Consider the following 17951-nt stretch of genomic DNA (forward strand, 5'->3'; position numbering starts at 1 on the left):
TGACTAGCTCTCAAGAATTCCCTGAATCGCCCTGGTTATTCTTTAGGAACTCCCCTCAGTTCTAACCTCTACACCATTGCTAGCACACTGGGCTTCTAGACCTGGAAATCTCCCAGGGTTTGTAGCGGCCAGGTCAGTTAAGGAGGGAATTAGGGATTAGGCACTAGAAAGGTGCTTGGATCGGTTTCTGAATTATTTAGCAATACATTTACCTTTCACGTCACTGCTTAAAGGCTCCTAAGGGCAGTGGCTTGTCTAATTTCGGTGCTAGACAAGACGGGGAAACGGAAGAAGGGTGGCTCGGTCCACGTTTAAACAGTATTGTGTGGGACGGAGGGGTGGCTCAGCCACTGAGCACTGGCTGCCCTTCCAGACGACCCAGGTTTGATATCCAGCACCTACTTGGTAGCTCACAACTGTCTGCAACTTCAGTCTCCACGGTTCCGATGGTCTCTTCTGCCCTCCTGAGCATCAGGCACACACACACACACACACACACACACACACACACACTGCACCAAACAAACACTCATCACATTTTATTAAAAGAGCCTATTGTGCATCAGAACCAGTGAGGGCCTAGGACGGTAGACCCTTTAATATGCATCAAATCTGCATCAAGAGGAGCTCTGGTTAGACTTAAGGAGCGTTACCTTCCACGGATTAGTGTCGTAGGCTGGGAGCTCCAGGAAGGAGCCTTCTGTTTTAGAAAGAAAATGGTATCCCACGTCTCTCTGGACCAGTGTCCCTCAGAAGGAAGGCAGGGTTATTCCTGCTTTTGCTGTCATCTTCAAAGACTGTCCTGGGGTGGCCTTGGTGGCTGGGAGAGAGCACAAGGCCAGCGGCAGGCAGGGTGCCACGTCTGTCAGGTGCCGGGCCTGGAGATGGGGTACACAGGCTTGCCTTGGTTTCCTAGAAGGTGTTGGTATGGGCTCTCTGGCCTCTGGTTTCCATGTCACGGGCTCGTTTCTGTTGAATAATAAATTTGGAGTCTCAGACTGCCCCTAGCCCCCTCCTCTTCTTACACACTCAAGACTTTATAAGCTGAAGTCCTGGCTCTGCAGCTGCCAAGCTAGGAAGGGTAGGAGAGCCATCAAGTCAAGGGGAAGGCCAGGGAACCAGGTACATTGGGGCCCCATGGGGGGAGGGCCTCACACCCACCATGGCTCTGGAGCCCCTCTCTCCGACCCCTCACAACCTACAGCAACACTGAAGAGTGACCACAGACGCTCCGCTGACTCCGGGGCCAGTGTGTGGGATGAAGTGCTGAGAAGGGCTGGAGGTAGTGGCTTCTGCTCCCTTCCCACGGTGCTTGAGAGCCCAAGGACAGCACCGTAGGGCAGAGTGATCCTAGGAGCCGAGGGGCTGGTGCTGTGCTGGTCCCTGTCGGCTCTTTGCGGGTCTGTGCTGGGAGTTTCTTGAGGCTCTTGGTGTTTGGCTTGGCTCTCCCTTCTTTCTCTGGGGGCTGCTGCCCTCAGCGTGTCCCTGGGAGCTTTGTGAAGGTCTCACTGGAGTTGAGGGTAGTCGGGCCACGCCCCTCTCCTCTCCCATGTCTCCTCTTCTCCTTCCTCCTTTCCCTCACCTATACCTCTCTCTGGTCTCCTGTCTGGTGTCTCTTTCTCTCCCCTCCTCACCCCGGACTCCCTGTGTGTGATGGGCAAAGGCTTATTGGCCCAGAGGCACCTCTTGCCATTTTTTATTTGGAGACAGGATATTCCTGTATATCCCAGTCTGGCCTCAGACTTTCAATCCTTCTGTCTCTGGGGCCTCAGGGCTGGGGCTACAATCTTGTACTGCCACACCCTCTGCAGGGCCTTCTACGTTTAGGTAGAAAACATTTTTCCTTTAGCCAGTGCCCCAAACTGCTTTCCCACAGCTTCTTCCTTCTGATCCGGCTTCTCATCGGCTCCCATCAGATTTCCAGGCTCCCCACAGGGCCTCAACCCAGCCTTTTACCACCAGCCTATGCCTGCCCTGCCCCCGCCCTGCTTCCCGCAGCCTCCAGACCAGGCTCCCTTCCACCCTCCACCTGTGACAGAATGACAGGCGGAGTGCAGTGAGTCACCTCTGGCCCTGTCTGTCCCTATTAGCTCCGGAGAGGGGGAGTTTAGTAAGTACTACCTTCCAGAGCTGTTCCCAGTCTCCTCTGCTGGGCCCAAGGACAGAGTCGGGACTAGCTAGCTGTTGCCATGGTAACCTCTCAAAGGCACCCAGGTGCAGCAGCTCTTTATATTCATCCCTGTTCTGGGCCACAGATGTGTCTGGTTCTTTCCCATGCTAACAGCAACAGGGGCTTAGTGCTTTTCCATTTCAGCTCATCAATGTCCTGAATCAGACCATCAGGTCTCCCCCAGCCTTGGGTCTGCCTGAACCTCGGAATCTCACTTGACTTCTGAGTCCGCCAGCCCCGCCCCCTGGGATGGCTTCCTTTTCTATTACTGTCTGGCCCAGGAGACCTAACTAGAACTTTGGCCTGAGTAAGTTTGGGGTCGGAAAACCTAGTGTGTCAGGTTTCTAACTTGATCACCAACAGGCCCTGAGTGAGATGTCTGTACTCCCTTAGGGCTCAGCCAGACTTTCATGAAAGTTAGAAGTGGCTGTGCTCCCTTTCAGTGAGTCCCTGTGAGACCCATGACAGGGCTCTTCAAAATATGGGGTGCAGTCATTCGTGATTGTTTGCCCATGGTTGATGCCCTAGACCACTATATAAAAGGTTGTTAGGGGAAGAATGAAGAGAGTGGGGGCATATGGCCCATGGAGGTGCAGCGAGGCCAGCCATGAGCACGTGGAGGGAGAGGGGGGAAGGGAAGGGGAAGAGGAGGGATAGAGGTGGGAGAGCAAGAGAGCCAGGAGGCAAGAGATGCCAAGAGAGAGAGAAGGGGGCAAGCAGCCCCCTTTATAGTGTCAGGTCACTGGGGTGGAGCATACCTGGCTACTGCCAGGTAATTGAGGGGTGGGGTTTACAGAATCCCAACATTGGTGCCCGCCTATTCCCGAGACAGAGCCTCCTGTGCAGTAAAACATCTCTCCATTACTGATGATACTACCCAGTGTTTAGGGAAAACCTACACATGCTCAGACCATTTTCTTTTGCATCAGTTTCTCTTTCCTTCCTTTTTGGGGGGTGGGGGAAAGGGGGTATGGACAGAGGGTGGGGGGATGGGGGCAGTGTGAGACTACGCAAGTCTCACTATGTAGTCTTGGCTGTCCTGGAACTTACTCTGTAGATCAGGCTGGCCTTGAACTCACAGAAACCTGCTTGAGACCTGCTTGCTTCTGTCTCAAATGAGTGCTGGGATTAAGGGGTGTACTACCATGCCCTGCTGTTTCTGAGTCACGGTCTCATAGAATCAGCCTAGCTTTGAACTCACTGTATAGCTAAAGCTTAATGCTTCCAGGAAGCCTCTGCTGTCACAGGGAGAGGACCAGGAGGTGAGAGACAGCAGGATCTTGGTGATGGGGGAGGGGTGAGCTTGGATATGTGTGTGTGTGTGTGTGTGTGTGTGTAGGAACATCCTGTGGGTCCCAGGGGACTCTTGCATATAGAAAGGGTAAGGGTGCTTCCAAAGGCATTGGGGGGCAAGGGAAGCATTCAGAGAGTGTGGGAGCCTCAAGAATGGGTGGGGAGATGGGAAATGGGAGCTGGCTCGTGCTTGTTTGGGGCTGTGATTTTGCATGGGCCACTCTGGATGGGATATGGACAAGGAGGAATCAAGGACACTTGACCTCCCAGCCTTGGGACAAATGACTGATGACTGTGTTTTCACACAGTGTCAAGAAAGGGGAGGGAAATCAAAAGCTGGTTTGCTGGGAAGGGGTGGGATCGGGTGGGATTGGGTTGGTGGGGAGGCTCTGGGTTTGCAATAAGGTTTGTCAGCCTCCGGCCTTCACCAAGGTCAAAGCCCTGCCTCTAGACCATGACATTACCCGCCCCGAATTCCTCTGGGGCGGGGTAGGGGGATGGTAGAAGTTGTTACTAACTTAAGACACTAACCTTCACTGACTCCGTGGGGAGGTGCCCGGAAGAATAGGCTGAGTCATTCCCTGAGGTCTTGCTGAGACCCTATTCTGACTCAAGAGCACAGGCAGGACTCCTGAACCACATGGTGGAGAGAAAAGTGTTAAAGGACCCTGTGGAACAGGGCCTGCTCAGGACTATGGCTGTGGGCCTTCACCCAAGCATCTTACTAGGGAGCGGGAAGCAGGGATCATGGCTGTCCTGGAACTCAGTCTGTAGACCAGGCTGACCTCGAACTCAGAGATCTGCCTATCTCTTCTGGGATGAAGGGCACGCGCCACCACTGCCCGGCCTCTCCTCTGTACTTTTTAGCTCACTGAAAAATAGATGTGGAAGGGCGTGAGACTGTTTTAATAGGGGAATAAATATATATACACACATAAATGTACAAGTGTATACATAAAAACACGCAGAGAGCCAGCCAGCCAGCCAGCCTGACAGACAGACAGACAGACACACACACATACAGAGCGCAATGGCCCAGGCAGCGTTTGGCCCACAGGGAACTATGGCCTCCTCAGCTCACACAGAGTCAAGTAGTCAGTCAGATATGAATTTACACTGTGTCCTTATTACTGTTATTTTGCAAGGATCTGGGCGAGAACCCTGGGCCTTGGTCCTCTGGGCCAGCATTGCCCCCGCTTCATTCAGCCCTACTGTGCTCTCTCTGACTCCTCTCTCTGGATCTATGCACGTGACTTCCCACTCAGAAAAGAAACAAAAGGAGCTTCAACCCCTGCTCCTTGGTTAGGGGAGCATTTCCCCTGCCTACCATCATCTCAATGGCTCTGGCTTGTGGGTAGGCAGTCAGATCTGGAGCAGTCTTTACTGTGCCCCATTTCACAGGCAGAGAAGGGCCCAGAGAATAGCAACTTGTGCAGGATCCCAAAGTTTGCTAGGACAGAGTCAGGCCAGGAGCCCAGAGCAGCTGAGCTCAGGCTGAATGTCGGAGTGTGCTTCATTTTTCACTCCAGTCCCCCACCTCCCACTCATCACCACACACACAAACACACACACACACACACATGCATAAACACACATACACACACAAACGCATATACACACACACAAACACTCACGCACATACACATGCATAAACACACATACACACACAAACACATATACACACACAAACACACACACATATACACACATACACATACATATATATATACACATACATACACACATTGAAGAGTAAAAGGTTGTCAAAGGACACTGATTCCTTGCCCTAGGGATTTCCTCTGCCGCTCCCAGGAAATCCCACCCAGGAAATCCCACTTTCTTGAGATTTGAGTTCCCAAAATACCACAGAAGGTCCGGATGACCTCTGTGGAATGTCCCAACGCCCTAGGTGTGCCTGGGGGTGTACTGATAAAAAAAATGTATGATTCTTCCCCTTTGAATTTCCTCATTCCACCTGTCCTCCCCCTCCTTTGTAATTTTTGCCTTTATAAGCCTGTTACAAGTTCAGGCCGGGGTCGAACTCCTCTACCCCTGCGTGGTGTATGAGTCTCGACCCCAGCATGCTGGCCTGAGATCTCACTCTTTCACTTTCAATAAACTTCCTCATGCGATTGCAGCAAGTCTGGTCTCGGTGCCTCGCTGGGTGCGCGCCTCTCCTGAGATTTGAGTGAGGGTCTCCCTTCGGAGGTCTTTCAACATACATACACACATACATACACACATATACACACACATACATACACACACATACATACACACACATATACACACACATACATACACACATACATACACACACATATACACACACATACATACACACACATACATACACACACATATACACACACATATATTATACACACACATACATACACACATACATACACACACATATACACACACAAACACACACACACATATACACACACATATACACACACATATACACACATACATACACACACACATATACACACACACATATATACACACACACATACACACGCATAAACACACATACACATACATACATACACACACACATATATATACACACATACACACGCATACACACACATACATACACACACATATACACACACATACATACACACACACATATATATACACACACACATACACACATATACACACACATATATATACACACACATACACACGCATAAACACACATACACACACAAACACACACATACATACACACACATATATACACACATACACACATACACACAAATAAACACACAAACACACACAAACACATATATACACACATATACACACATATACACAAATAAACACACACATACACAAACACACACATACATACACACACATATATACACACACATACACACAAATAAACACACAAACACACACATACATACACACACATACACACAAATACACACACATACATACACACACATATATACACACACATACACACAAATAAACACACAAACATACACATACATACACACACATACACACAAATACACACACATACATACACACACACACACACAGAGTTTAGGCTCTGAATTAAGGTCTGGAGGAGCTATACACTTACAGGCCAGGCTCCTCCTGGTTCTTGTTCCTTACCGATAGCTCTTTGCAGAGAAGTGTGGTTGTGACCACAGGGTGGCAGCAGCAGGTCAGGCTGAAGGTGGGCGGGGACTTGCTCAGGACAGGGAGGCAGGGAAGGAGGGGCCTCAAGGAGCTGCCCCAGGACCTTGAGCAATTGGGTTTGGGATTCTGTAGGCCTACTCTCGGGTAATAGCCATCCATAGAGGTCCCCTCTAACCTTGGGGGAGGGAGGAGGAAGTCCTATCCTCCTAGTGTCCCCCATGGAGCACCCATTCATTCCTTCATTTCTCCATCATTCATTTGGGACACTACCCAACTCCACCTGCCTGGCCCTTCCTTTGTAGTACTTGATAGGCTTTCGAGCATGGGATTGCAGCTTTGGAGGAAGCTGCAGAGGGAAGAGGCGGGGCCTGGCTTTGAAGGCTGGGCAGGCATGTCCAGGACTGGAAATGTCCATGCCCTGGACTGGAAAACATCTAGTTTTGGAACCAAACAGAGCTGGTCTCATCCTTTAGAGGTCTAGACCTTGACACGAGTCTCTCAGCCTCTTCGTTATGTTTTGTTATGTGTGTTTTGCCCACATGTCTGTCTGTGCACCATATACATACAGTGCCTGTGGAGACCAGAAGAGGTTGTCACATTCCCTGCAACTGGAGTTACAGAATGCTGGGAATCACCATGTGGCTTTGAACTCATGGTCTGCCTGCCTCTGACCCCCGAGTGCTGGGATCAAGGTTGTGTACCACCACTGCCTGGCTTAGGCAAATTCGGAAGTTTTGTGACTGGGACTAGAATTCCTGGAAAACTTGATTCCAGGGTGGGCTGGAGGGAGGGGTGAGTTATGTGAGGCAAGTTCAGAATTCTGTGTGGAAGCGCAGAAGCGTTCATTTCTTTTGAATGAGGACTTAGTGAGCAGGAGGCCAGAAGTGACTTTCTCCTAAGTAGGCTTTGCTGGCCTGAGCAGAGCCAGCTTCCCGTGGGACCCAGAGAAATGGTGATTGGAGATGGGCTGACTTACACACTGTGAAACCACAGTGCTCAAAACAAGTACACAGCCAGCTGTGAGTGAACACTTTAAAGTTTACAAAGTATCTTGTTGTAAGGTCACGTTTTTTTCTGTCTACCCTGCCTCTCACTTCCTTCTCTTTGCCTTATTATTTTATTTTATTTTTTGGCACAGGCTGGCCTGGAACTAACTTGTCCTACTTCCACCTTCAATGCTGGCATTGCCACGCAATCCGTCTTGTTAGTGCGGGCCATCATGCCTAGGGCTTCCTACAGGCTTAGGCAAGCACTCTACCAACGGAGGGGTACCCTCAGCCATGTGTGCAGTTCCTGTGATCCACCGGAGTCTGTTCTTTCTGTATCCGATCACTCTTTATTTTAAAATGATTTATTTTATGCGTTTTGCCCATATGCCTGTGTACCTCGTGCATACAATCCCCAGAGGCTAAGGGCGGACTTTAAGTTCCCCAGAACTGGAGTTACAACTTGTGGCTGAATGTTGGTCTCTGAAGGAAGTTGGGTAATCTTGTTCAGAGTGGCGTCAGAGTTCTTTCTTAACCTAAGCTGCTAATGTCACTGATGTTCTCTGGATTCTGAAAAGCTTTGGAAAGGAGGATGTGGCTGAAGAAGAGATCACTTAGTTCTGGCTGGTGGCCTCAGCAGTTACAAAACCAGAGAAACGGCTTACTGTTCAATAAGCCCCTCCCTCGCTGTGACGTCAAGAAACACACCCTATCATGTCATTGTCTCCTTACTTCTTTGGCAAGAGCTATTTTTAGTGCAGGTAAACACATACTAGCTTCAGAGCATGAATTATAACGTACACATTAAAAGTCAGATTTGAAAATGCCTTACACGTTACTATTTTTCTTTATCTTTATGTTTGCATGGTTGAGTAAAAGGGAACGAGAGGCCAGTCTTTCCACGCGGCGTCCCTCTCGGATCGGCGTGTCAGCCGAGAAGGCGGGGCCATGACGTCACACATGGGCGGGCGTGGACTGTTCTAAGTTCGTGCCGCGGGGGGAACTTCTTAGTTAACAGGCTGCAAGGCCCTTTCCCTTCCGGTTTCTGCGCCCTTTTTCTGCGTGCTGGTTTCGAGTTGGGCTGTGTAGTGTGGAGAAGGGGCGGATCCCTCCTCCCTGCTGCTCCGACGGGGCGGGTCCACTTCGTGCTCGGCTGGATTTCAGGGGTCCGAAGTGTCAGCTGTAGGCCTGGTGAAGCTTGGTGGCCCCATGGCCCCTCTCGGAGCCTCCCCGCGTCTGGTGCTGCTGTTTAGCGGGAAGCGAAAATCCGGGAAGGACTTCGTGACCGAGAGGCTGCAGAGCAGGTGTCCGCGGGTGCAGGGAAGCCGAGGAAGGGCGCTACCGCAAGTGATGGAGGGGGCTCGCCGAGGACAAGGAGGGACAGGGTGACTCAGGGCAGGAGAAGGTAGATCCTCACGGCCAGTCAAACAGCAATCTGCACATGTCCCCCTCAAAGAACCAGGGGACTGCTTCAGCAGAACTATGAAGATGTAGCTCTGTCATCAAGAAACATGAATTACTATTACTAGCCAGGCACCTTCGACGTGCCATTCCTGGTTCATGATTGTGGTAGGAGGTCACTGCTGTCGATAAGGAGACTAAAGTGTCTGTAAGGAATTTTTCAAGACCACGTCCTGAGTGTGTGTGTTCCAAAGAGAATCTACCCAGAAGACCCGGCAATAGCAGGGATTTTATAGAATACTCTACCAGGGGTTGTGCATCTAATAGCATCTCATTTAACCCACATAGCTTCCTAATCAAATAGTGGGATTAGCATTTTCATGTCACAGATGCAGAAGCAAGGGCCCTTAGGAGCCAAAACCTGGTGTTTGTGTGTGTGTGTGTGTCTGTCTGTCTGTCTGTCTGTGTGTGTGTGTGGTCCAGCAGTAGGGAAAACTCATACACCTAGGAGTCCAAGGCCAGAATGGACAAAATGGTGAATTTTTGAGTATTAAAATGTTAAAATTTGCTAGGTTTGTTATAAAGTAGCAAATTGAGGATTTACATTCAGCTTAGTCTGCCTCCAAGTAATCCCTTTCACTCATTCGTCCTTCCTTTCTGGTTACCTTTATGTTATCAGTATGGCTTGTGTCTTGCTGTGTGCAGGTGTTCTTGGAAACCAGGAGAGGGCATGTGAGTCCCAGAACTGGAGTGACAGATGGTTGTGAGCCTTCATGTGGGTGCCAGGAATGGAGCCTTGGTCTGTAAGAACAGCAAGTGCTGGGGTTAAAGACCACGACGCCTCTCCCACCTCCAGCTTTGAAAAATATGGGTTCTAGGGGTTGAACTAAAGTCAGGCTTACGAGGCTTGCCTTTCCCCTAGCCTTCTATTTTTCTTAAGTGATAAGATATCTTAGGAAACATTTTTGTTTTTTTATTCCCTGGGGACTTTGACTAGGGAAGCTCAGGAGGGGGAGAAAGAACAGCGGGGCTCCTCTCCAAGGCCAGTGTGGTAAAGCCACCAAGTGTTAGGTACCACAGTCCTTCTAAGAGGTTCGGGGGAGTCCTGGGCAGAGGTTATCACTAAATAACCACCATCAATGTCTAAATTTTACCCGCCCATAGCTCCACACATAGGCTGAAGAACATCTAGAAGCCTAGACGTTGAGGTTAGATGCTGGAAGTTCATGACCTGGCTCAGGGCTTAGTGTATGATCTGCCACAGACATCCCATGGGATGGTTTGGAAGAATTAGAGGAGCCAGCACAGGAATCAGAGTGATTGGCTGGGAATACAATGTTGGCTATTTTAATTTACTGTTTTCCCTACTCACAATGTTACTTTTGAGTTAACTTCACTCACTCTTGTTTTCTTCATCTGGAACAAGAATCGTGGGCTAGTGAGGGGGCTCAGCAGGTGAAAGCACTTGCTGTCAAGCCTGATTCAGAGCTCATGCAATGGAAGTAGGAAACTGACCTTTTACATTTGTCCTCTGATTTCCTCCCCCCGCCCCCCGGAAATGTTTTTAAAAGCGGAGTGGGAGGCACCTGTTTCACCACGAGGTATTTAAATACACCCCTGAGCATCTCAGTGTCAGGTGGAAACTGTGACCCTTACATTGGTATTGCTTGGATCCAAGTATAGCACACAGGAAATTGTTCTGAGGACACCGACTAACTCAAAGGGCAAATTATTAATGTTGTGGTGACCAGGTCAGTGTATACCAAGGACTCTGTGGTCCTGAGAGAATGAATTTGGAGCCCCAGCAGAAACCTGATGCAACCAGAATATCAGCAGGCCTGGAGTTTCCTATGACACTTATTTATTAATACGTTCTGCCCGTGAGTTCAGGGATCCTTCCTACTCCTTTGACTTTTCAGTAATCCTATGTGACTATAGGGCAGGTGACATTACTTCAGAAATGAACAAAGAGGATCAGGGAAGGGGAGGCGGAGAGTAGAAATTCCTATGGTAGAAATGAGCAACAGAGGCGCTGGCCGTCTCTCCTGGACACTGTTGGCAGCACAGGGTTAACTGGGTTCTCATCCCTTGTCCCACAGACTTGGAGGTAACATCTGTGCTGTTCTGCGGCTCTCTGGTCCACTCAAGGAGCAGTATGCCCGGGTAGGTGGTGGCTTGTGGTATCTGGGGGTGCTGGGAGGAGCCTGCTCTTGGAGACATGGTTTCTGCTTGAGTCATTGGCTCGAGAGACACATAGATAGTCTATGAGGCCTTATCTTAAGGACAAATGAAGAAAAGGAAGGGGTCCAGGAAGGGCTGTACGTGCTTGAACCTAGTAACTCATAAGGATCTATACTATACTGTACTATACCCCCTTTCTCGAACCATGGCACACTGCCATATTCTGCCACCCAGCTGACCTGATGCAACGCTGGAATTCTCAGGGCCTGGGAAGATGGTGCAGTTGATAAAATGCTTGCCATGACCTGAGTTCTATCCTGAATACTTACATAAAAAGCCAGGCATGGCGCTGCACACCTGTAATCTCAGCACTAGGGAGGCAGAGACGGCAGATCTCTGTGGCTTGCTTGCCTGCCAGCTTGGCCTGGGGTTGCTGACCTCCAAACGGATGCAGGCACACAGGTACATACCATTTCCCCTAAAGAAATTTCGCCACACGAATCGTCAAGCCACATGGTTAGATAGGCAGAAAGCTGGACACAGCGCAGTGTGCAGATGTCTTAGTCAGTTTGGCTTTGATATAATACAGCATCTGAGACTGGGTACTTTGTACAGAAAAGAGATGTATAACTCACAGTTGTGAGGGTCCAAGAACATGGTGTTGGCATCCTCTTAGCTTCTGGCAAGGAGCTTATGGTGGAAGGACAGTGGACAAAAGAAAGATCACATGGTAAGAGGACTGAGGGGAGAGGCCTGGGTCCTTATATAGCTACCAATTTCAGGGTGACCAATCCAGTCCCACAGAAATGGGAACTCATTAGTCCTCCCTGAGAGCCACAAGCATTCAGAGGCATATCCCAGTACCACCATATCTGGGGCAAGGTTAAACAGGAGATTTGATGGGACAAACCACACTAATGACTGAGAATTAGACTCATACATGGGGGGTGCATACATTTCATATCAGCACTTGGAAGGCAGAGGCAGTTAGATCTCTGTGAATTTGAACCTGATCTACAAAGAGTCCAGATCAGTCAGGGTTATGGTGTGAGACCCTGTCTGAAAAAAATTATATTTGGTCCTATATTCAGCTCTTCTTTAGGTGTGTGTGTGTGTGTGTGTGTGTGTGTGTATGGTGCTTGCCCCCTTGAATACTGTTTCAGCTGTGAAGGATGTTCCAGATGTGAGTTTCTGCACTGCTGGAAAAGATACCATGGGAACTGCAGTGAACATTGCTACAGGAAGAGGAGGAGGGGAGAAGAGATTCTTATTGTAAACAAATGCATCTCGTTTGAATTTTGCTTGTTCTTTTACTATTATTATTATTTTGAAACAGGGTGTTTCTATGTATCTCTGGCTAGCCTGGAACTCTCTTTGTAGACCAGGCTGGCCTCAAACTCACAGGGATTCACTTGCTTCGGCCTCCTGAGTGCTGAGTTTAAAGGTGTGAGCCACCAGCTGGCTAAGGGTTATGTTTTTGTGAATGCCTTTTTCTATTCTGGATCCTTCTGGGTAGAGCCTTTATTGTCATTGTCCCTGAAGAAGGGGAGGGAAGGTCGAGAAGCAGCTGCCTGGGGGTCAGGGTAATCCCTCCAGTCTAAGGGTTCCCCTGGTTGTACAAGGTCCTAGGAATGTCCAAAGCCAAATGAAGCAATGCTATTTCAGCCAAGTGCCAGGACCCTGGGTGTGGGGAAGGAGAGCAAGGGGGGCATTTCTTTCCGGGGATTTTTTTGGTGGGGACAAAAGATGCCAGAAGGACACAAGATTTCTAATTGGAATGCAGTAGGCTAAGGCTGTGCCTATGGCTTGCAAACTAACTTCAGGATTATTTTAAGCCAGAAATAATTGGGAGGATGAAACTCTCAGAAGAGAAAAAAATGACACCACACATGTCGAACAATTTTGGAATTATCTAAGACCTCCCAGCTTTGAGGCACTCCCTCTGTAGGGCTCTCCTCCTTGTGGCTTTTGTCACTCTCCAAGCTGGCTAGTGACTGTGCGGGGAGGTGCCAGGCAGGGCTGGTTCTTCCCGTTTTAGGAAGGGCTGTGTCATAGGTGGTCTGTGTGTTATAGGAACACGGCTTGGACTTCCAGAGACTTCTGGATGCAAGCACTTACAAGGAGACCTACCGGAGGGACATGATCTGTTGGGGGGAGGAGAAGCGTCAGGCTGACCCAGGCTTCTTCTGCCGGAAGATTGTGGAAGGCGTGTCCCAGCCTATCTGGGTAAGGGGGCTCTGCCTTGGCTTCCCAGCTCACCCCCGTGGTCACCTCCCCTCTTCACTGCCACCTTCTGCCCATGCTGCTAGGATCTCAGAAATCCTCTTCTGATGTCTCTTGCCTCTTCGAGCTGTCTGTATACAGGAGACAGTGGCTTTTAAAAAGTAAGCCATGCACCACTGGCACATGTAAAATCTTCCTGCGCTTCCCGCACTCTTACAATCGGAAGTCCAGGCTTTGATGTGAACGCTGGGGCTCCCGAATTCCTCTGCATCCTGACAGAGCTTTAGCCACTAGCTTCTGTGCCTTTGCTTCTTTCCCTTCTTGCTGCCTTCTGTTCTTCCAGCCTGCCTGCCTTCCTTCCTTCCTTCCTTCCTTCCTTCCTTCCTTTCTTTCTTTCTTTCTTTCTTTTTTTTTTTGACAATGTTTTACTATGCAGCCCAGGCCACCAAATTTGTAGACGAGGACCCAGACTCACAGAGATCCCCCTGCCTCTGCCTCCCAAATGCTGGAATGAAATGTATGTACCACCACACCTGGCAGATCACACCTTTGTGAGTCTTTTTCCTGACCAGCTGCCCTTTCCTGACCTTTTTACCTGATTTACTCCAACAGTTTCGCCCACATGTCACCTCCATGGGGAAGCCTTCCTTGATATACACCATTGTCTTTTCTTTCCTTTCTTTCTCCTAAGACAGGGTCTCATGTAACCCAGGCTAACCTTGAGCCTCTGGGTGGTAAGGATGACCTTGAGCGCCTGTTTCTCCTGCTTCCCTCTCCCCAAGTCTTAACTAGCCGGCAGCTCCCTACGCAGGGCCTTCCTTATCCCTGTGGTAAATTCTGAGCATCTCCTTTTGCCAAGCACCTTTCTAGGTTGTGTTGGTACAAAATGGAATGAAGAGTTTACCTTCAAGGAACTTCCATTGTAGTTAGGAGCTGGGGAGACATATTCTAAGTAAGAGTAGGCTGTGCCAGGCCGGGTGAACTAGAAAGGTGGAGGTGTGGGCAGGCCAGGGAAGAGCTGCTCCTTAAGGCCTGCTGTCTAAGGACTGCGTTTTAAGGCTTAAGAAGGCCTTATTCTTAAGGCGAGGTTGGAGCATGAGAGAGTGAGCTGAACAGGTAGTTAGGGAAGGAACTTTCTAGAAAGAGGGACCAGAATGTGAAGGCTGGAGAGGGCCCCATTCCTGTTATGTTTGAGAAGCATTGTTGTTGCCTAATGGCGGTGGCGGGCAAAGCTTGTAAGACTTTGGAAGAGTCTAGAAGTCACTGAGAAGTTCTGAGAAGAGGAAAGACATGGTTTAGGAATTAAGAGGCCAATTTAATTAATGAATAGGGTATAGGCCAATGGTGGAGCATGTTTGAGTATCTGGACATAGTTCTTAGAAGAAGTAGGGTTGAGGTTCTTTGACAGGAGATGGCTCAATATATAAAAAAGCCAGGTGGGGGCTGGTGATGTGTCTTGGTGGAAAAATGCATCTGCTGTCATGCTTGAAGGCCTGAGTTTGATTTCCAGGACACAGGTGGAGGAAAGTGAAAACTGACTACACACACACACACACACACATGGATGCATCACTCCCATATCTGGCATTATAAATGTGGTGCACATAATTCTAACACTTAGGAAGCAAAGAAAGGAGTTGAAGGTTAGCTTTCGCTAAGTGACAAGTTTGAGGCCAGCCAGGGCTACATAGTGATACTTTGTTTCAAAACAAAGGATTCCGCAGGCCTGCTCTGGTTGCTGGAGTGCAGGCAGGTAAGAGCTGAGGCAGAGAGGCCTAGTGTGACCCACCAGTGACAGGCTGGCCTCAAAGCCGTGAGAGACTTGAGAATTTTCCATGGAGTTTAAGGATAGAGCCACTAGGAGTTGACTGGGTGGGGACTTGGTTCTGGGGCAGAAGGACAAGGATTTTATTCTGAGCAGACACAGGAATTGGAGAGATGAGGAGCTGAGGAACTATGTTTCAGCCTTGTCTGGGCTGACGGTCCCAGGTTGTTGGAAAAGCTGCTACATGCCTCCTATTGCATCTCCTGCTCTATTGTATGTTTCAGTGTCAGGGGCAGGCAGGGAAAGGTGTATTTTGCTTAGGACACCATCCTCAGTGCCTGCAGTGCTCCCGCTGCCTGGCAGGGGGTAGTGCTCTGAGGTGCTCCTTCAGTGAGCCGCACCATTGCACTGGCTTCTGTAGCGCCCACCCCTCCCCCCTTGCCAGCCTTCCTTCCCTATTAGCACTTTGTCCTAATGGTCACTCACCTGTTTGTGTCTCTTCTTTGCAGCTGGTGAGTGACACACGGAGGGTGTCTGACATCCAGTGGTTTCAGGAGGCCTACGGGGCTTCGACACAGACGGTCCGAGTGGTAGCCTCAGAGCAGAGTCGACAGCAGAGGGGCTGGGTGTTCACACCGGGTAAGGCGGCAGATAGCATTTATCCCCCCATGGCTCAGCTCACAGCTCAGCTGACCCTGTGCTCCAGGCCCAGAGAGAGTGAGTGAGAGGCTGGGAAGGGGAACCTAAGGCCTGAGGAACGGGCTGAAAGAAGGACAAGTTCATAGGGTGTCTTCTCTGGCCGTCTTGTTAAGGCCAGTGGACTTCTCTGGCTAGGCCCAATTCTTGTGGCCCTTATTGGGGACTGACAGTGGTTGGTGAACAAGCCAAACAAACCCTGGATAAACCATGGAGCCAGACAGGAAGTTTTCCAGGTGCCTCAGTGGTACCAGCCCAGGACCTGCTTTGCAGACAGTTGTGAATCTCTGGTCTCTTTTCTGCCCCAGGTCACTGTTTCTTGGATACAGTCAGAGTGTGAAAGCTAACAGCGTACCTCTTGGGTGCTCTGGCAGGCTCGCCTGTGTCTGGGGCTTTATATTCTCCCTCTTACAGACTCTTGCTTTACAACTACCATGGGGATGCTGTTCTTCCCATAATGAGGGCCTTGGCCCGGAAAGGTCTGGTTTCTTTCTCAAGGCCATGAAGAGTGGGAGGAGCCACGAGGCTAACCTGCTTCCAGCCCTAAGGACTCATCCTCCCAGCAGGCTTCAGGCCAGCATATGCCAGCCTTGCCTAACAGTGTGACACCATTTGGGTTGTCTGCAGTTGTGGTTGATCCAGTCTTCTCTCTGTAGGCGATGGCCAGAGCAGAGTGATTTCTTCAGGGGCTGCCTGTGGTGGGAGGCCACGCCTTCCTCACAGAGTTCTCAGAGGAGAGGCACAGGGTGGATGCCTGCTATCTGGAGGGCTGGGGCCTGACTCCTGTTCTTCCTCTCAGGGGTGGACGATGCTGAGTCAGAATGTGGCCTGGACAACTTTGGGAGCTTTGACTGGGTCATTGAGAACCATGGGGATGAGGAGTTCCTGGAGGATCAGTTGGAGAACCTGCTGGAATTTATTCATGCCAAACTTTCGTGATAAGGCTTAAGGGGTGAGCAGAGACTGATAACCTGGGGGAACCCTGCTTCTGCCAGATGTGGGTCCCCAGTCCTGGCTGAGGTCAGAAAATTGACAGACGGTATGGCTTTAAATTTCCAGAGGTGTGGGGAGGATGCTCGTGGGGAGTGGGCAGATAAAGAAACCCCTGGCGTGTGTGTCTTCCCTGGAGAGGGTGCTCTGCCTCTTTGGGGCACTTACAGGGCAAAGGCAGGTGCATTAGTTTTGTCACGCCCATGGTGGGACAGGCCTGCACAGCTGTGGTGGTGTTACTTCCCTGTGTAAGCCCTCAGCCCCAGAATCCTAATAAACTTCATTGGAACACAGATTAGAGCTGGAGACTGGTTATTTCCCTGATATCTTAGAAAAACTGGGGGCAGAACTAGGCCGTAGTGGTGCCTGCCTCTAATCCTAGTGCCCGGAAGGCAGAGGCAGGCAGATCTCTGAGTCTGGGGACAGCCTGATCTACAGAGTGAGACTGAAGACAGCCAAGACTACACAGAGAAATCCTGTTTCGATATATGATACAAAACAAACAAAGAAAATCTGGGGTAGGTATGGGCCCCCGCTCTGCCTTCTACGTGACTGGGATGAATTCTGCAGAGGCTGACCTGAGCCTCAAGCCTTGGGCAGGTCTCTGTGTCACAGGTGGGTAAGGAAGGTCACTTCATGTCCTTCTAGTGGATGCCAGGAACTCGTGCGAAGTGCCTGGCCCTGGGCTGGCAGGGCAGTGAGTATCCGGGCTCACCATGGAATGGAATGGTTGGTGGGTGGCCAGCACCTTCTGCCACATCTGTGTCAGTGACAAGAAACCTGTGGCTCTCCCCAGGCCAAGCCTCTGTTGCTCATCTGGCCTTCATTTCCACATAGATTCAGGTCTCACAGACAAGGGAGAAGCTGATACGTCAGCGTGACCCAAACCAAGTAAACCTGGCACATTCTTGCACATACTCTCTACCTTAAGTATCTTTGCCGGGCACCAGGCCACAAGCACATCTAGTTGAGCAGGCGTGGGTGAATTCTCATGGAGTCTGCTTAGAGGAGAGACAGAGCTTTCCCCCAGGGCACCAGGGAACAGAGGGAAGTTTCACTGGGCAGGCAG

The 17951-nt window shown here is 50.0% G+C and overlaps 1 protein-coding gene across 1 annotated transcript; it reads left to right on the forward strand.

Moving 5' to 3' along the window:
• Positions 1-8637: 8637 nt before the first annotated feature.
• PMVK (phosphomevalonate kinase) lies at positions 8638-17166 on the forward strand. The gene is made up of 5 exons (XM_080915452.1): positions 8638-8930; positions 11127-11190; positions 13282-13434; positions 15706-15835; positions 16692-17166. The coding sequence occupies exons 1-5, from the start codon at positions 8836-8838 to the stop codon at positions 16829-16831; spliced, it is 582 nt and encodes a 193-aa protein (XP_080771578.1). The 5' UTR covers positions 8638-8835; the 3' UTR covers positions 16832-17166.
• Positions 17167-17951: the final 785 nt, after the last annotated feature.

Source organism: Micromys minutus (genome assembly GCF_963924665.1).
Source record: "Micromys minutus genome assembly, chromosome: 4".
NCBI classification, from domain to species: Eukaryota; Metazoa; Chordata; class Mammalia; order Rodentia; family Muridae; genus Micromys; species Micromys minutus.

Coding starts and splice junctions, on each gene's coding strand:
- PMVK (XM_080915452.1), top strand. CDS start 8,836: ATGGCCCCTCTCGGAGCCTCCCCGCGTCTGGTGCTGCTGTTTAGCGGG. Junction 11,191..13,281: donor TCAAGGAGCAGTATGCCCGG/GTAGGTGGTGGC, acceptor TGTGTGTTATAG/GAACACGGCTTGGACTTCCA. Junction 15,836..16,691: donor GGGCTGGGTGTTCACACCGG/GTAAGGCGGCAG, acceptor TCTTCCTCTCAG/GGGTGGACGATGCTGAGTCA.